General features: G+C 44.5%; 1 protein-coding gene across 2 annotated transcripts in view; it reads right to left on the bottom strand.

The window, feature by feature from the left end:
- BRINP2 (BMP/retinoic acid inducible neural specific 2) overlaps positions 1-17,601 on the bottom strand; it is a 93,547-nt gene that overhangs the window by 48,568 nt on the left and 27,378 nt on the right. The window contains exons 2-3 of one of the 2 annotated variants that reach the window (XM_070396267.1): positions 3,440-3,625; positions 526-866 (exon numbers count right to left, since the gene is read on the bottom strand). In XM_070396267.1, coding sequence (XP_070252368.1) covers positions 526-794 — 269 coding nt within the window. In that variant the 5' untranslated portion in view covers positions 795-866; positions 3,440-3,625. The remainder of the gene's footprint in view (positions 1-525; positions 867-3,439; positions 3,626-17,601) is intronic. The other variant, XM_070396266.1, reaches the window with a different exon arrangement.

Below are 17,601 nucleotides of genomic sequence, written 5' to 3'. Positions count from 1 at the left end.
CGCTGACGGGCCAGGAAGTACAGCCTGGTTCCATAAGCAAGGCCAGTTGAGGCTGTGGTGTTGACAGGAGTGAGGGCAAGCTTGTCCCTGTCCCCATGGAGCTCCCCAGACCTCTGGAGCAGGAGCAGGAGCTTATCCTGCCTTCATTTGCATGTCTGGGTAATTACAACTCATAAAAGTATCTAACCCATTAGTTAAAACCCAGCCCCAGCATTTGACTCTACCCTCCTGCCGCAGCACTGGCCACACGCTGACTCTATGCTGCCTCATTTGTGTTCAATTTATAAGCAGCGGAACCTATAAATAGAAACCCTTTTGCTAAGTTCCCCAGGAGGCATCAGCAGGTTTTCCAGCCTGTATGTGTTTTCTTCTTTCTTTTTTTAAACACCAACATGGTAGGCTTGTTTTTCCTGCCCGCTGCTCCTCCAGCCCTCACTTCTAGCTCAGTCTGTGGGCATTCCAGCTGGCTCAGCCGCCCGCCTGCAGGACCTGTCCAGGTTGGGTTCTGAGGGAGGCCCCACTCACCTGTAGATCCTGTACCTGGTGGTAAACCCCTGGCGGTACCGCTCCACGAAGTCAGTGTACTCCTGAGCGCGGTGGAAGGGGCCCCGGTCCGTGAGCAGCCAGTCCAGGGGTGGCTGGCCAGCTGAGGACGCATGCTGTTCGGGGACTACAGCAGCAGCCGTGGCCGACACAGCCAACACCCAACCAGGGAGGCCCAGTGCCAGCAGAGTTGCCCATGGGGCCGCCGCCGGCCGGAGCCCTCTAAACCAAGTGCCGCTCTGCCACCTCATGCTTCTCCCAGGCAGTTGGTGTCTTCATTCTCTCGCCACACTCTCCCCCTCTGAGCCTCTCCTCCAGGGCCCCTGGAACCAGAAAAGTACACACGGAGATGTCAGGTGAACATCCTGGTCTCACCAGTGGGCCTGTGTCATCAGATATCAGTGGGCAGGACACATTCTAGGAAGAGCCCACCCAGAAGTTGGGGCCAAATGTAAACCTCTCTCTCTATAAAAGCCTAAGTGACCAGCCGACCAGCCAACCAGCCGACCGGCCAGAGTCAGAGAGATCTGAGACTCAGCATCTGTGCAGGATGCTCAAATCGGTCCCTGGTCATAGGATAGAGGGACAGAAGCAGGAGTGCCTGGACCTCCAGAGTCACTCCTCCACTCCAGCTAGGAGATATTGGTCACTTACATGTGCGGGGTGATTCTGAGAAGTTGCCCCAGTTAACACACAGTAAGAGAGTTTTATCAGCATTATTATTATTATTATACTAGAGGTCCAGTGCACAGATTCATGCACCAGCAGAGTCCCTCGGCCAGGCCTGCGGGGATCGGTCTGAAACTGGCTCTTTGACATTCCCCAAGGGGTCCCGATTGTGAGAGGGTGGTTCTCGGGTGACACACCCTGGAATTAGACTCCCTCCTCTCTGGTTCCGGGTGCGTCACCCAAGAACTGCAGCTGCCAAGTCACCGCAGCTCAGCAGCTCCTGCATTGAGTGTCTGCCCCCAGTGGCCGGTGTGCATCATAGCTACTGGCTGGTCGGCTGGTTGGCCTGTCGGCTGGTTGGCCGGTCGGCCGGTCGCTTAGGCTTTTATATAGAGAGAGGTTTACATTTCACTGGGACTCAGAGGATTTAAGCTAGGAAGATGCAGAGGAAGGATATGAACCTAGGTCTGGCTCCATGTCCAACCCTTGTCAAAGCATGCTGTGCTGCCTAAGGAGCTAGAGCAGGCAGCAAGGCAGACCCAGGCATAAGGGACTGGGTGAGAGAAGAATAATGAGGCCATGCCTGCTCCTACTGGGTCTTAAAAGATATTATAAAATTCCAATAATTAAAATAGGTGATACTGGCCCACAAATTGAATGGATAGATCAATGATATAGAACAAATGGCTCAAAAATAGAGCTCATTATACATGAGAACTTAATATATATTTAAAAAAGCATTACAGACTAATTGGGTAAGGGATGGAATATTTTATCCATCATATTGGAAAGTTAGTTCTAGATGGATTAAAAAGTTAAATATAAACAGTAAAATCATAGAAGGGAGAAAATTCCCCAAATGTTTTATAATAAGCATTTATTCCTTTTAGATCATGGGGAAAAGTGATATAAATGAAAAGGAGGAATCAGCCTTACACATGGGTTGTAGCATATTTAATAGGATATAATCTGATGAGGACACCCAGAATATTTCTCATTTAATCATACGCACGTTCATTTATTGAGAAGCATCCATTGAGGGCGCTGTGCTAAACATTAACAATACAGAAGCAGATGCTCATGCCATTATCTGAAACTCTACCATTAGTAATTAATTCCTCTTATAAAACATTGTTTCTAAAGGCATGTTGCTAGAGGGGAGAGAAGGATGCTCACTTTGGAGGCTGGGCTACTTGACACAGCAGTCAGGTGGATGTGCATGAATGGGTGGGAAGTCACAATTCTAAAATGGCCACAAGTTTCCCATGTCCATCAGTGCATGCCCTTCCCCTTGAGTGTGGACAGGACCTGTGAATAAGGTGAGTCACCACTCCCATAATCAGGTCTCTAATCAGTTGACCATCAAATGGAAAGTATCCTGGGTGGGCCTGACCTAATCAGGCAAACCTTTAACAATAGGTGACGTTTCAGAGACAAGCTCCTGCTGGCCTGGAAGAAAGCAAACAGCCATGCTGTGAATGGCCTGTGAGGGCCGTGCGGCAAGGGATTTTAGGTGGCTTCTAGGAGCTGAGAGCAATTCCCAGTCAATAGCTAGTAAGAAAATTAGAAAGTTGATCATATGGCCACAAGAAAATCAGCTCTGTCAACAGCCACATGAACCCTGATCCCCAGATGAGAACTGTTTCCTTTATTTCAGTCTGGTGAGCATAGTAAATTTGTTTTTATTGTTTTATGCCTTTAAGTTTGTGGTGATTTGTTAGACAGCAATAGAAAAACAATACAGACTTAGCAAAAGACAATGCTACCCCTCCCCCATTCTGCATAAGGCCTGGCCTGGTGAGAGTTCTTTATGTTCCCTGAAGACTAGCTATTCTTCTCAGCATGAGAAAAAGTGAGTGTGGCAGTTTCTGGAGCAGAGTGACGCCCCTAAATCTGACCACATCCACGCCTTCCCTGTCTGGATTATGGATCCCTCTAGATCAGCGGCCACATCTTCGTTTTGTAATTCCAACACGCAAGGGCCCTAAAAAGCAATTGTGAAGAATCAATTGCATGCAATGAGCCAGTGACAGTGTGTGGCCTTGGTCCAGCCACTGAACCTCTTGGTGCCCTGTGCTGTAATCTGGGGATTGGTAGCTGCCACCTCCCCTGCGAGTCAAGGGTTTTGTAAGGACAGGTGACAGCGTGTGGGAAAAAGAGAGCCCTATTGAGTCCACACGTGCTTCTTGTCATCCTTTGTTTGTAATTATGCTTTCTCGGAGCTCACATTGTGCTAAACCTGACTGGGTGTAGCAGTATCGGCTTTCGAATCAAATGCTTGTGATTGCTGGGCGAGTCTGCTGAGCGCAGCAACAACGCCCAAATCCAGCGCCAACCGCACATCTGAAAAGCCAGGCCTTGGATCACGTGGTTTCTGCTCCATAGGTTTCCTCAGGGTCTCAAAACATTTTCACTAAAAAAAAAAAATATTTTTAAGAAAGAGAGGTTTTAAACTAGTTTCAAAACTCTTTTTTTAAAAAAAAAAAAGTCCTATAATTTGTTGATTTGCCTTAATTTTAAAAAGACAAAATAATTGCTGCATTGGCAATTATGTAAAAATTAGGCTCCTCCAGGGAATAGCTTTTGGCCATTTCCTGTTCATACTCCACAAATAATATGACTAGAAATGTTTTTATTAGTGATCTGTGAAGAAATTTTTAACCGGCTACATTCTCATGACTTCTGGTGGCATCGCTAATATTCAGCAGGTTAAATAATTAGCACCTCCCCATGTCCTTTGTCCTAATGCTGACTGTGTGAGTAACCCCCCTCATTATAGGCCCGTAGATTAAAATGATGGTGAGGCTAGCTCTTCGATTAAAAAAAAAAAAAAAGTATAAATTTACTTGTGAAAGCCCAATAATTTCATTTACTTTGACCATATTTAAGACAGAGTTTTACACGGACCCAAACTATAAATTCGCTTTGGACTAAAGGTCCAAGAGAAGTAAGTCCTGACTTTTCCTTTGTGAGTACATTAGCTCAGATCTGTCCACGCATTAAACCCATTATAGTTTTGTCAGTAGAGAAAATCAGGTGCAATGAAGTCACACGAGAAGGAGCCCGTGCAGTCTTCCAAACAGGAGAGCTTATGGGAATCCTGTCTCCACCACTTGGAGGTGATCCCCGGCCTTCTGGGGACTCTTGTGTCCTCCTGTTCATCTCAAACTCCATCTATGCTAGGTGTGTCAAGACAGCCAGTTAGAATGTGGGCATCCACAGCTTGTGTACTAAATCCCAACAAGTGAGAGAAACTTCCCCCTTGGAAAATTACTGCAGAGCAGGGGTTACATGTTAGAGGAGTTAAGGATATGGCTAACCTATTGTTAGAGGCCAGAAGAAAAGGAGAAACAGGTGTGAAATCAGTATTGTAATTAACAGAATGGTTAATCTTGCTAATAATTATCATTGATAAACACCAGAATAAATCATTTAATATTTGTGTGGAACTTCCTGCTTATGAAGCACGGTTAATAAAATCACACTCAGCCTTCCCCTCCTAGATTGTCTGCTCCCCCTTTCACAGATGGGAATACTGAGGCGAGGATTACCAGGTCATGTATTTCAGTGGCAGATCCAGGTCTACACACTCCAGATCCTATCCTATTTGCTCCTCACTGCACCACTGACAGGATTTATAGCTATAAAACCTTGTGGGCTTTGCCACTTACAAGTTGGTGCCCGTGGGAGTAAGTCCCTTCCCTCTGGGAGTCTCCCTTTGGTCATCAGCAAACTGATTTAAGAGGTAAGATGAGCCCCCTGGTCTTGCCCAGTGCTCAAATTCCATTATTCCAGGCAAATGCAAGGTCACAAATAGAAGGGGAGAGGCATTAAGATTTTATTTTTAGGAGGAAGCTCTGTGTTTCAGAAAGGGAGTGAAGCATAAGAGAAGGGAGGGATAAAGCAGAAATCCCTGCCTGATGGAGCAGTGACATTTAATAAAGTGATTAGGCAGTGACATTAAATAAGTTCTCAAGCCATTTGAGTGGTTAATTGGCCAACTCTATTGAGGAGGTGTTTTCCTGAATACATCTAAGGATATCAGTGGGAAAAACTCGCAGAAAGTGTTTTGTTCTGATCAGCTGCCACATCTTGATGCAAAACCTCCTGTTTTGAGCAGAAAAAGAAGGTGGACAGGAGAAATGGCAGAACGTTCTGGGGTGGGGACTCCTACAGGGCAGGGGTGGACATGGGTGCTATTAGATCAATGACTTTTATTCGCCCCTCCTGTTGGGGTGATCTGCCAGCCTCAACAGAGACAAAGTATGGTGCTTTTACTCCAATAATAGGTCAGAGAGCTGCAGCAGGGCCACGATTCCCCTACTGAACCCAGGCAGAGGTTACACCCAGACGGCCACTGTCCTCTCCAGGCTCTGTGGTAATGACCTTCAGTTTCACCTCCAGATCTGACGTGGAACTGGCAAGTGATAGATATTTCATGCATTTCCCCACCACTGGTCAGGACATGACTTAAAATAGGTGAGACACATGGATATCTTCCCTGTATAGAATCAGGTTACCCACATTAATGATTATTCAAGCAAAGATAAGAGCTAATCATAATTGCTATTTACTAAATGTTCTTTCATTCATCAGAGACCATTAAGAGGAGAGGCTGGGAAAGGAGAGGGACTTGCTGGCGCCACTCCCCAAGGAATGAAACTTTAATATTCGCAGTCTAAGATCTACACTTGGTTCTCCTCTTCCTCGCTCACCTGTGTCCATCAGTCAGTCAGTTACTAAGCAGTTTGTGTGCATGAGGACTGTACTAGGGGATGCAGTAAATTTGATGATCAAGGTGGTCCCAGCACTTGCCCTCATGAAACAGGATTTGAGGATGGTGTGATGAGCTTAAGAGTGATGATATATGCGTGCGCTCTCTCTCTCTTTCTCTCTCTCTCTCTCACACACACACACACACACACACACATACACACGGAGAGTTAGTGACATTAGACCTTGTAGGCACCATCCCCTCAGAGCCCCACATTTACAGGTTTCTGCTGTGTGATAACCAGCCCTTCACATGTGAAGAACAGATTCATGTGTCAGTCACAGGGGTCCATACTTGCCAGCAGGGTGTCCTGGGCACTGTTCTTGGAGAGACAAACTACCCATCAGGCTTGCCCAGAGGTTTGCGTGATAAATTCCAGGTCATGGGGTGCAGGCCAGGGAGGCCCCTCTGCCCCAGAGCTTCGCCTGAAGCCATAGGGGTCTCCCATATAGAGAATGAAGGCACTGCCCATCAAATAGAACCTCTAAATGAAAAACTGCACATTTCAGAGTCTTTGGAACCTCACCTCCATGCAGATGAACCATTCTCAAACCATGACACATTTCCATGGTACTCCTTCTTTAGAAACCCCAGCAGCTCTTGGGGCCCTAATAACAAACCTGCCTTCCTCTGCCCGGCACTGAGATCCCTCCATCCCCATCAGCTGCTCCACAGTGGAGGGGTCATGAGCATGGGCCACCAAGCCAGAATGTCTGGCTTCCACTTGGCTCCACCTCTATTGCCTCAGCTTCCTCATCGTCTTCAGAGCTACCATCATCATCATCACCAATTATGTTTAGGTATCGGTTACTCCCTGCAGACATGGTCTAAGCCCTTTCCATTCATTGACTCATTTAATTCTCATGAAACCTCCATGAAGTTGATATTGTGAAATTCCCACTTCACAGAGAAAACTCAAGAACAGATAAGTCAATAATGTTCTCCCAAGGAAGCCATAGTACACCCTAACTGACCTCTAAACCTAAGATCCACAGGCTGTACTCTGACGAGGGAGCCGTAGTCACAGGAAGTTACCTAGATCCCTCCAGGTGACTTGTGTTTAAAAAAGTGCTATGGATTGACAGGAAGTTCAGAATCTTAAAATACAAAAGTAGGAGTCACCTAAAATCATTTTCCTGGTTTGGAGAAGGCCATGTAAGTGTTTGATTTGGAGAAGCTCTGTGGATCCTGTTTAGATGGCCCATCAGCATGCCCTTGTGAAAAGGCAGTTACCTTTCACAGTTCTAAGAGCCACAAGGTCAAGAATGTTCCCCCAGCCGAAACCGGTTTGGCTCAGGGGATAGAGCGTCGGCCTGCGGACTGAAAGGTCACAGGTTCGATTCCGGTCAAGGGCATGTACCTAGGTTGCGGGCACATCCCCAGTAGGGGGTGTGCAGGAGGTGGCTGATCGATGTTTCTCTCCCATCGATGTTTCTAACTCTCTATCTCTCTCTTTTCCTCTCTGTAAAAAATCAATAAAAATATATTAAAAAAAAAAAATGTTCCCCCAACCTGGGTCCTGGTGGATAACCCACAATTGCTGGTTCTCTGCATGCCCCTGAGTTCCAGTGCTTTTTCCTCAGACCCCAAACTGAACAGAGCCTTTGCCCAAGTTCCCCATCCTCCTCCTTAGGGCCGTCTCAGAGGGTCCATCTAAGGTGTAAACTCACACCCTTGCTGGCCCCTGCACCTGCTCGCAGCTCCACACTTTCTGTTGTAGGGAGACGGACCACTCAGATTTGCCTGTCCCTTTACCTGGTACTTAATTGTACCACCACCTCTTTCTTTATGTATTCTGGCCAACAAATCTGTCCTCCCTGAACCAAGATTACCTGAATTATGCGGATTTTCCCCTGCCTCTGGGTATGCCCAGCCACACTCAAGTTGGCTTAGCGAGTCACTCCACACCTCTGGCAGAAAGCTGGTTCCATCCTCCAGAGAGAAACCCTTCTCTGTCCCTGCCTCTTTCCCACCAGCCTGGCTTTCGCTTGTTAAGCCCAGCTCCAGCAGAGTGAGCCTCTGTATACACACAGGATGGTTAGTGTTTCTCTCAGGCCCGAGAAGCCAAACTAAACCTAACCCAATCACATAGAAATCGTTCATGGCTCTGCAGGCTGCAGAAGGGAGGTGAGGCTGACAAGCCAACTCTCCCTCTGACCCGCAGCCTACAGTTCTATTCCTACTCTTGGCCTTTTGCCAGGCCTGTCACCAAACCTGAACTTTTAGCCCTAGCTCTGCCCCATTTGGGCCTTGGCATGGAGCAGAATGTAAAATGATAATGCCCTGAGCTGTGCCAAACAGCACGCAGCTCCTGAGATGTTACAGATGCAGCTGTGACCAGCAAACACATTGTTTCCGGGATTGTGTTTGTAAATATATGAGTTGCCTGACAGCTTGTGGAATTAAATATAGATGCTACATCACAAACCCTAGCTAAAATAAACTATATGCTGCTCGATGAATGTCAATAAGTACACTGAGAAAGAATCATTACCCCTTTCTGTAGTGCAGTCCAAAATACCCATCCCTAAGTGGTTTTCTTTTCTTTTTTTTTAAAGTTGTTGGGGTTTTTTTTGTTTTTGTTTTTGTGTTTTATGCAAGTGACTCCTCCCACGCCACAAGCTTTTGTCTGGCACTGCTGGGCAGCTGGGGGGAGGGTGGTGTGAGGATACAAGGTGGGTGCAATCAGTAAGGTTGCTGCATTGGGTGTGATGTGTATAGTGTGTGGAAAGCCAGCTTGGAGATTGCCAGGTAGATGAGGGAGTCATAGTCAGCCTTTGGGGATTGCTGGGCTTATGGCAGCATTTCTCAGTGTATGGTCTGAGGCCCACGGGGGTTGTTTGGAAAGACCTTTGGATGGAGTGCAAACTTACCTGTCACTCAGTTTTCTCAGCAGTTTCTGAGCCACATGACTCTCCTTTCCTTACACTCGTTTCTACAGGCTGCTTGTACGTTAGCAACTGCTGAGATTAGTAAGGCAGGGGACGTGAAGGTGGTCTTCCCACACTGCAGTCAGCACCTGGAAAAGCTTCCTGAGCACTCTCACTCAGTCTTAAGGGAAGAAGGCTTGTTGCCATGGAACCTGGGTGTTGATGCTAAGCCTGAACTGCCCTGTCCAGGTCACCGAAGCCTGCACTCTGGGAAGTGGTACAAAATGAAGACCCTGTGAATTCAGCACAACCGCAGTGCTGTGTTGAGGAGTTAAGGTTTTACTTACGTTGATCATTAGGAATTTATGCAATTGCTATGTTTCTGCCAATTTTATTTATTTGTTTGTTTGTGGTGTTCCTTTCTAGTTCTTTAACACCAAGTCTTTCCTCCACTAAGAAGTGGAATATAGACTTAGATAGACTGAAGATTGGGCACATTGAGTGGTCCTTATGCAAAAATATTTAAGAGCCTCTAGAACCAGAATAATTCTTAAAAACTTTTAATTCATTGTTGCTGGGTAGCTCAGTTGGTTGAAGTATTGCCCCAATGCACCAGGTTTCAGGTTCCATGCCTGGTCAGGACACATGCAGGAATTAGCCAATGAATGCATGAATGAGTGGAACGACAAACCTCTCTCTCTCTTCTTCACTCTCAAATCAATCAATAAGTAAAAATCTTAATTCAGACTTCATTCTGGCTTACACTTACTAACTACCTAAACTACTTATGACACATTAAACCATTTATTAGATGTGGTAAGAAGTTTCCCACTTCCTTTTAGGACATGTAATAAATAACTACTCATTCAGCTATCTAATGTTTATTGGACAAAGAAGAGTTCATTTAGCTAAAATATAAAATGCATGGATGGGACAGTGGGAGAAAATACTAGAAGGTAAAGCTTAGATTTTTTTGAACATACAAACCCTTGTTAGAATTCAGGCCTTATTAGCCAAAGTCACGTTAGGAAGACTCCTTGCTGACCAGGATCTGCCCTCACAACTCAGTGAAAACAGAGGCTCCAATCAGCAATTTCCAAACCAAAACTGAGATGAGATTATTTTCAGCCTAATTTTATATTGTATCATTGATTTTCAGTCCAAATCTTTGGGAAAGTAGCATAAAGTAACTCTATTAAGAATTTTAAAAATTAAATCAAACATTCCATTTCTCAAACAGGGAAAAAGAGAATGTAGACAGAGGCAACCATTTACTCCAGGGGGTCTCAACTGGTGTGTGTGTGTGTGTGTGTGTGTGTGTGTGTGTGTGTACGCCAGAGAGAGAGAGAGAGAGACAGAGAGAGACAGAGAGAGACAGAGATTTTGTCCCAGGTGTGAAGAGACCCACATCCTGTGTGGTCAGGGTTTGGGCTCTGGAGAAGGGGCTGCGTGCAAATGACAGAGATGAGACAAGAAATAATAATTTGGAAATTGGGGAGCCAGGCAGGAGCCCAAAAAGCAAGAAGATGGACTCCGCTTGGGCTCAGGCCTTGCCATCCTTTTATTCAATTTGGGATACACCTATAGCCCGTTGGCAGTCAATTTCCAGTAACAGACAGACTATCTTATCAGTAAGGATTTACATGACTATCAAGTGGGGAAGTTCAGCTACCATTGTCTCGACTAAAGGACTAAACAGTGGGTGCATAGCTCTGACCTTTGCCAGGGCTCAAGGGTCACCAGCATTCTGGGCTCCTTGTCCACACCTCTCTGCTAGTGAAGACAATAGGCAGCTTCCCACACCAGGAGACCTTTGCCAATTTCTAGAGAAATTTTTTATTGTAACGATTTGGAGAGGGGTGCTATTACTAGTGTTAAGGCCCAGCAGCTCTTGAACATTCTACAGTGCACAGGACAGCTCCTCACAACAAATCATCCTCTGACCCTAAATGTCAGCAGTGCTGAGGTTGAGAAGCTCTGACTTATGCCAACAAATTCTAATGAGCCCTGACTCATACAATGTCTGTGAATAATGGATGGTCAACTTTTTAGGAAAGGTTTTCATGCATATCTAGTTTGCTAACATATGTCATAGTGTCAAAGACCAGAATTACTCATCTCCACAGTCTCTTCATCTAAGACTCCTGTTTCATGCTGAATTGGACCTTGATAACAATGACAACAAAACAGTAAAACGTTCTATTTATTGAGTACTTATTTTCTACTGGGCAATTCCTTTCAACAAGATAGGTATTATTAATCCATGAGCAATTATTATAAAGAAAATGAGATTCTAAGAGAATTAAGAAATTTGTACAACTAACTTCCTTCCTTCCTTCCTTCCTTCCTTCCTTCCTTCCTTCCTTCCTTCCTTCCTTCTTTCCTTCCTTCCTCCTTTCCTTCCCTCCTTCCTTCCTTCCTTCCTTCCTTCCTTCCTTCCTTCCTTCCTTCCTTCCTTCCTTCCTTCCTTCTTTCCTTCCATCACCATTTGGCCAAAAAGCTAATAGGCAGTTCTGTATGTGTGGGGTGGGGTGGCAGGGTAGCATTCTAGTAAAGGTCTATATCTATATGAAGTAGGTGGTTGAATGGGCAACAGCCCAGTGAACTCGGGAAATTGGTTACACGCAGGGGGATCTAGCCAATAAGTAAATATATTGAAACTAATAGGAGCTAAGGTTCTTGTGAAAGAGGAGAGCTATAAATTGAGGAAGGACAAAAGCGAGAATAAGCCATGCAGTGTGGCTTTGAGACTCAAGACATGACAACTGCCTGCAATGTACAATTCTGGGTTGGATCTTCTGTTCTAACAGACATGATTAGGTCAGTTGCAAAACTTGAAAAGGGTCTCTGGGTAAAGGGCATATGGGATTTACTTGTACTCTTGTATAAATTTCTAGTAGATTAAAACTATTACACTGTGCAAAAGGAAAAAGAAAATCATACATGGTTACACAGCTCTTGCAGCCATCATTGAAACCCTATTGTTCTAACTCTGACACCTATGCTATTTACCAATCCATGATTCTAAAATATATGTGTTGCCCTGGCTGGGTGGCTTAGTTGGTTGGAGTGTCATCGCATACACAAAAACGGTTGCAGGTTCGATTCTTGGTCCAGGGTGCATATGGGGGGCAACCGTTCGATGTTTCTCACATTGATGTTTTTCTCTCTCTAAAATCAATTAAAAAACATATCTACTGATTCAGCCAACTAATAATAATACAATAAAATATATTTGCCTATTGAAATACCTGTGGGGTATCTAAGATATGGTTTTAAGACAGACACTCATTGTTTACATCTTAGAAGCCATAACTGGAGACTTGCAATATGTGGCTTCATCCAGTGTAGTTCAATAAAAATATAATGCAAACTACATAGATATTTTAAATTTACTAGCACCAACATTAAAAAGGTAAAATGAAATAGATGCAATCAATTTTAACAACATATTTAATCTAAGGAATCTAAAATATTGTCGTTTGAACATGTAATTCATATAAAATTTATTACCAAGATATTTTATATTTTTTTTCACTGAGTCTGAAAAAAATGGGGGAATTTTACACTTACAGCACATCTCAATGTATACGTTAATTTTTCATCAGAAATACTTTATTCTGTATTGAGATTTGAAGTAATTTACAGTTGAAAAAATAAATTCATATACTCAAATTATTCCAAGCATACTTCAAGTTTTTCTAATAATGGAATTGAGTATAAGTTTTAAATTTTAAATTAATTAAAATTAAATAAAAATTTAAAACTTAAGTTTCTTAGTTGCATGAGCCACATATTAAGTGCTCAATAGCCACATGTGTCTAGTGCAGCCGTGGGCAAACTACGGCCTGCGGGCCGGATCCGGCCCGTTTGAAATGAATAAAACTAAAAAAAAAAAAAGACTCAAGACATGACAACTGCCTGCAATGTACAATTCTGGGTTGGATCTCTAGTGTTAAGGCCCAGCAGCTGTTCACACAAACACTCCATCCATGCTTTTGTTCTGGCCCTCCGGTCCAGTTTAAGAACCCATTGTGGCCCTCGAGTCAAAAAGTTTGCCCACCCCTGGTCTAGACCATCCATGTTGTTGCAAATAGCATGATTTCATTATTTTTATGCTGAGTAAGATTGCATTGTACACACACACACACACACACACACGCCATATCTTCTTTATTCATTTGTCTATTGATAGACACTGAAGTTGCTTCCATATCTTAGCTATTGTAAATAATGCTACAATGAACATAGGGTGCATATTAATGTTTTGGATTTCTTCGGATGAATACCCTGAAGTGGAGTTGCTGGTTATATGGTAATTCTGTTTTCTACAGTGGCTGCACCAATTTACAACCCCCCAACAGTGCATGAGGGTTCCCTTTTCTCCATCTTTGCCAACACTTATTGTTTGTTGATTTATTGATGATAGTCATTCTGACAGGTGTAGGGTGATATCTCATTGTAATTTTAATTTGCATCTCCCTGATGATTAGTGATGTTGAGCATCTTTTCATATGTTTGTTGGCCATCTGTATGTCCTCTTTGGAGAAATGTCTAGAAGGTCCTTTACCCATTTTTAAATCAGATTGGTTTTGTGTGTGTGTGTCAGGGGGGTGGGTGTTAGGTTGTATGAGTTTCTTATATATTTTGGATATTAACCCTTTATCAGATGTATCATTGGCAAATATCTTCTCCCATTCAGTAGGTTGTATTTTCATTTTGTTGGTGTTTTTCACCTACAACTACTAGGTTAACCTCCCTTATCTCATGGCTAGAACTTAGTGAGTAAATATGGAAAGTACATAGCAGGATGGTACCACAAGAGAAAATCCTTTACAACTGAAAAGTCGTATGCAAATGTTAATTGTTCAGATTATTTCTATTATTAGAGGCCAGAAGCAGTGGACAGAAGACATTGTCATTGAAAAGACTTTGAACAAATCAATGGGTGTACCAGTTAGACTTCTCTGTAATGGTAATACAGGGATGCACTACCCTCTTCCAACCGCCCCTCGAGCACTTACTCTGCAGAATGGATCTGAAATTGTCTGCTCCATACGGTACTCTCCTGAGAGAAAAGTGTTTTAGGTGAATTTATCTTGATAACTGTTGCCAAGTACTGCAATTATAGATGCATTTTATTTTCTTTGTTATGATTTTATGTTCCAATCTTTTTTATAAAACAGTGCATTATTTTTGTAATCAGAAAAAAAAAACTTAGGAGTACTCTTCTGTCTCCATTTTTCTCATCATCTAGATGACTGAGAGAGGCCTATCTTAGCTGTTTTTACTAAAGAGCTTCAGTCACCCATTTGAACAGCTGGTCAGACAACCCTCTCATTTCCAGCCATCTCACACTTGGTTGCTCCACTTGTGTGAGGCAGAGCCGGGGCTTAGTTGAAACAAACAGAAACAATTCCTCATACTCATTCACAGACGTGGCTATCGCCTATCTCCGCCATCCCTGATATCCTGCCCGCTCTGCGGCCTGTGCTTGCTCAGTCCTTGGCCAGGCAGCCAGTGGGCACATCCTGGACCTGGCAGTGGTGATTCAGCAGGATGGGGCTTTCTCTCTCACCCCACTCATCCTCATCCCCTGCTCTAACGAGGTGCCCAGAGGCTGAAACTGCTCTCCTGACATCGCCGCTGGCGTGGAGGTGCCTGGAGAGCAGTTACCCGTACGTTTTCTGGGTTGTCATCCTTTGAACTTTCAATTAAAGTTGCCCTCAATTCTTATGTGTTTATTTGTTTGCTCCCATCCTGACTTAGAACCCTCCCCTCTCTTCTGGGACTGCTGTATACTATGATTCAGATGGTCTTTGCACAACACCAAGGACACCATTCACACTGTAGTCTAAGTGAATGGCATCCTGAGTTGTTGAGCAGAAAACAACCTGTGTGGTCACACCTGGGGCCTTGCCACATCCTACATTTCCCTTAACCTCCAGAACGACAATTAAGCCTCCCTCTTGGTGGGGCAGCCTAGTTACAAAGGGGTAGGGAGCAGATGCGAGAAAAGGTCCAAAAGGCAAAGATAATACTAAAGATAAAATTGGTTTGACCATGTAGGACATCTCTGTGCACCATCAACTCACCCTATGAGATGGCTTGTCAGGATTAAAACATTTGAGACTATGATATAAATATAGAATGTCATAGAGGAGGGTCCAAAGAGTAATACACCTGCTTGTAGATTCTGTTTGTACCTGGGAGCTATTTCTCTGAAGGGCCATTACTAGTAGTTAGGAGTTCATAACTCTCACCACACCAGGACAAAAGGAATGGTAAGTGCACTTCTTAAAATGCTTATTTTCCCGTTTTTATTTGAGAGACACAAAACTGCTTCTCCACACTGTTCTTGAACCTGCTCACATACAGCCCACCCCCCATTCCACGAACATCATTAAGCTTGTCTTCTGCAAAACCCGCAGCAACTTTCTAATCTCCAAACCGGAGGGACTTTTCAGTGCCTGCGGCTAATACTTATTGAGTAATAACTGGGTACCAGGCGTTGTTCTCACTGCTTTACATACACTGTCGCATTTGATCCGCAGGACAATAAATAGCTTTGCATTCCACTGTTACTTTCTTTTTATGGAGAGGAAATTAGGAGCTAAAGAGATTAAGTAATTCCTCAAGGTGCCAGCGTTTTATGGCCAGGGTGGGTTGTCTGGATCCAGAGCTCAGGTTGTAACACTGGGTCCCACCCACCGCAGCCCATTCCTCCCTCATTACCCTGACTTTCCTACAGCTTTTGGCACTGCTGGCCTCTCCACCTGACTTCTCTCTCCCCTTGCTTCTGTGTTTCTGTCTTTTCTTGCCTCCTCCTCCAAATAGCTTCCCCAACCCTTCCGTGTGCCCTGTTCTAACTCTCAGCTCTGGGCACCATCCTTTTTTTTTTTTTTTTAAATATATTTTATTGATTTTTTACAGAGAGGAAGGGAGAGGGATAGAGAGTTAGAAACATCGATGAGAGAGAAACATCGGTCAGCTGCCTCCTGCACATCTCCCACCAGGGACGTGCCCGCAACCCAGGTACATGACCCTGACCGGAATCGAACCCGGGACCTCTCAGTCCGCAGGCCGACGATCTATCCACTGAGCCAAACCGGTTTCGGCTGGGCACCATCCTTTTAGGGAGTGGAGAAAGGGAACCCACCTGAGAAGAACTAGAAATGATACAGATGGACAAAAACCCCAGGAAGTCCAGCCGGCATGGCTCAGTGCTTGAGCCTCAACCTATGAACCAGGAGGTCACAGTTCGATTCCCGGTCAGGGCACATGCCTGGGTTGTCAGCTCGATCCCCAGTGTGAAGCGTGCAGGAGGTCCTGCTAGCAGTCAATGATTCTCTCATCATTGATGTTTCTATCTCTCCCTCTCCCTTCCTCTCTGAAATCAATAAAAATATATTTTTAAAAAACACAAAACAAATACAAAACAAAAAAACCCAGGAAGAGGCTGCCACACCAGCAACTGTCCTCTGGAAGCCTAGAATGGTAGGAAGATAGGCCCTTGGTTCAGAGAGGAAGAACCAGAATCCAGAGTGTGGTTACAAGATTGAGGCTTAAGCACCAGCTAATGGACAGTTGGGGTTAGATTCAAGGCCGGTCTTTGCCACCCAGCCCAGAGGCCTTCATGGTACCCCACTCCTCTGACAAACCTATGGTTCCCAAACAGACCCAAAGGACCCCGTTATCCAGGCAGGACTTCCACAAGCCCTCCCTGAAATACCCAGATTCTGAGGCTACTTTTATGTTCCCCAGCCCCACTCTTCCCCTTCCCAGCCTCGTTCTACCCTGCATTTCTCCTCTCCCTTTGTCTTCAGCACTGAGTGTTTACAGTCTGTCTCCTGTCTCCCTGCTCACCTGTAATCTTGGTTTTTCCAAGCTGTTAGCCACTGGGCTCCAGGTAAACATCTTTCTTCTTCTATAGGGTTGTTTTCAGCAGGATGCAAAGGCCATTAGTAAATCAATAACCCTTTATGAAGAAAGGGGGGGAGGGGTGGGACCTGGAGTTTTTAATTCAGATCTAGCAACTCCTTGCCGTTAGCAGGCATGTTCTAAAATTAGGCCCTTGGAAAGCATGCTGCTGCTACTGCTGGAACTTTATAGCTTCCTGCCCATAAACAGGAGCAGCTTGCTATGGGAGGGATCATTAGCTGAACTCTCCCTCTCCTGTGGTTGTGATGTCTTGCTTTAACTCTGACACCATCTGTATTAGCTATTGCATTGGGCTCTTGGCTTCTTTTATTCTTGCCTCCTCTCTCTTCTCTCCACGCCACTTTTCCCTGATCTCTGCTTCTGCTCTTTTTCTTCTTTTGAGGAAGCTTTGAATTTCCATCTATCGATGTGTTTCTAACACTGCAAATACTTCTGCAAGTGCATAAAGTCTCATTTGTTGATGTAGCCACTTTGAGCATCTGTAAACACAGATCTTCCTGCTATATTTACAAAGATGATTCTCTGAGTCAGCACCTGCCCAGTACCCATCGTGTTTCTTCCCTTCTATCATTGTTCTGTCTCACTCCTGTCCCAGTCCAACTGTCTCCATGCAGAAAACAAAGACACAGTTCTGAGACAAGCCTGTGAATGGGACAAGAGCAGCGATGGCATGACCACTCCCAAGGCCAATGCCATTATTTCCAAAACAGTGCATATATAACATTGAGTGTATACAACCTGAGTGCTTTAACTGGATGTCCTAAAACTTCCTCAAATCAGCATGCCCCAAACAGCCTCATGATT

This window comes from Myotis yumanensis, unplaced genomic scaffold, assembly GCF_028538775.1.
Source record: "Myotis yumanensis isolate MYYU_CA2020_CCGP unplaced genomic scaffold, mMyoYum1.0.hap1 SCAF_17, whole genome shotgun sequence".
Classification (NCBI taxonomy): Eukaryota; Metazoa; Chordata; class Mammalia; order Chiroptera; family Vespertilionidae; genus Myotis; species Myotis yumanensis.
The sequence above is the reverse complement of the archived record's forward strand: the minus strand, read 5'-3'. Positions and strand labels throughout refer to the sequence as shown.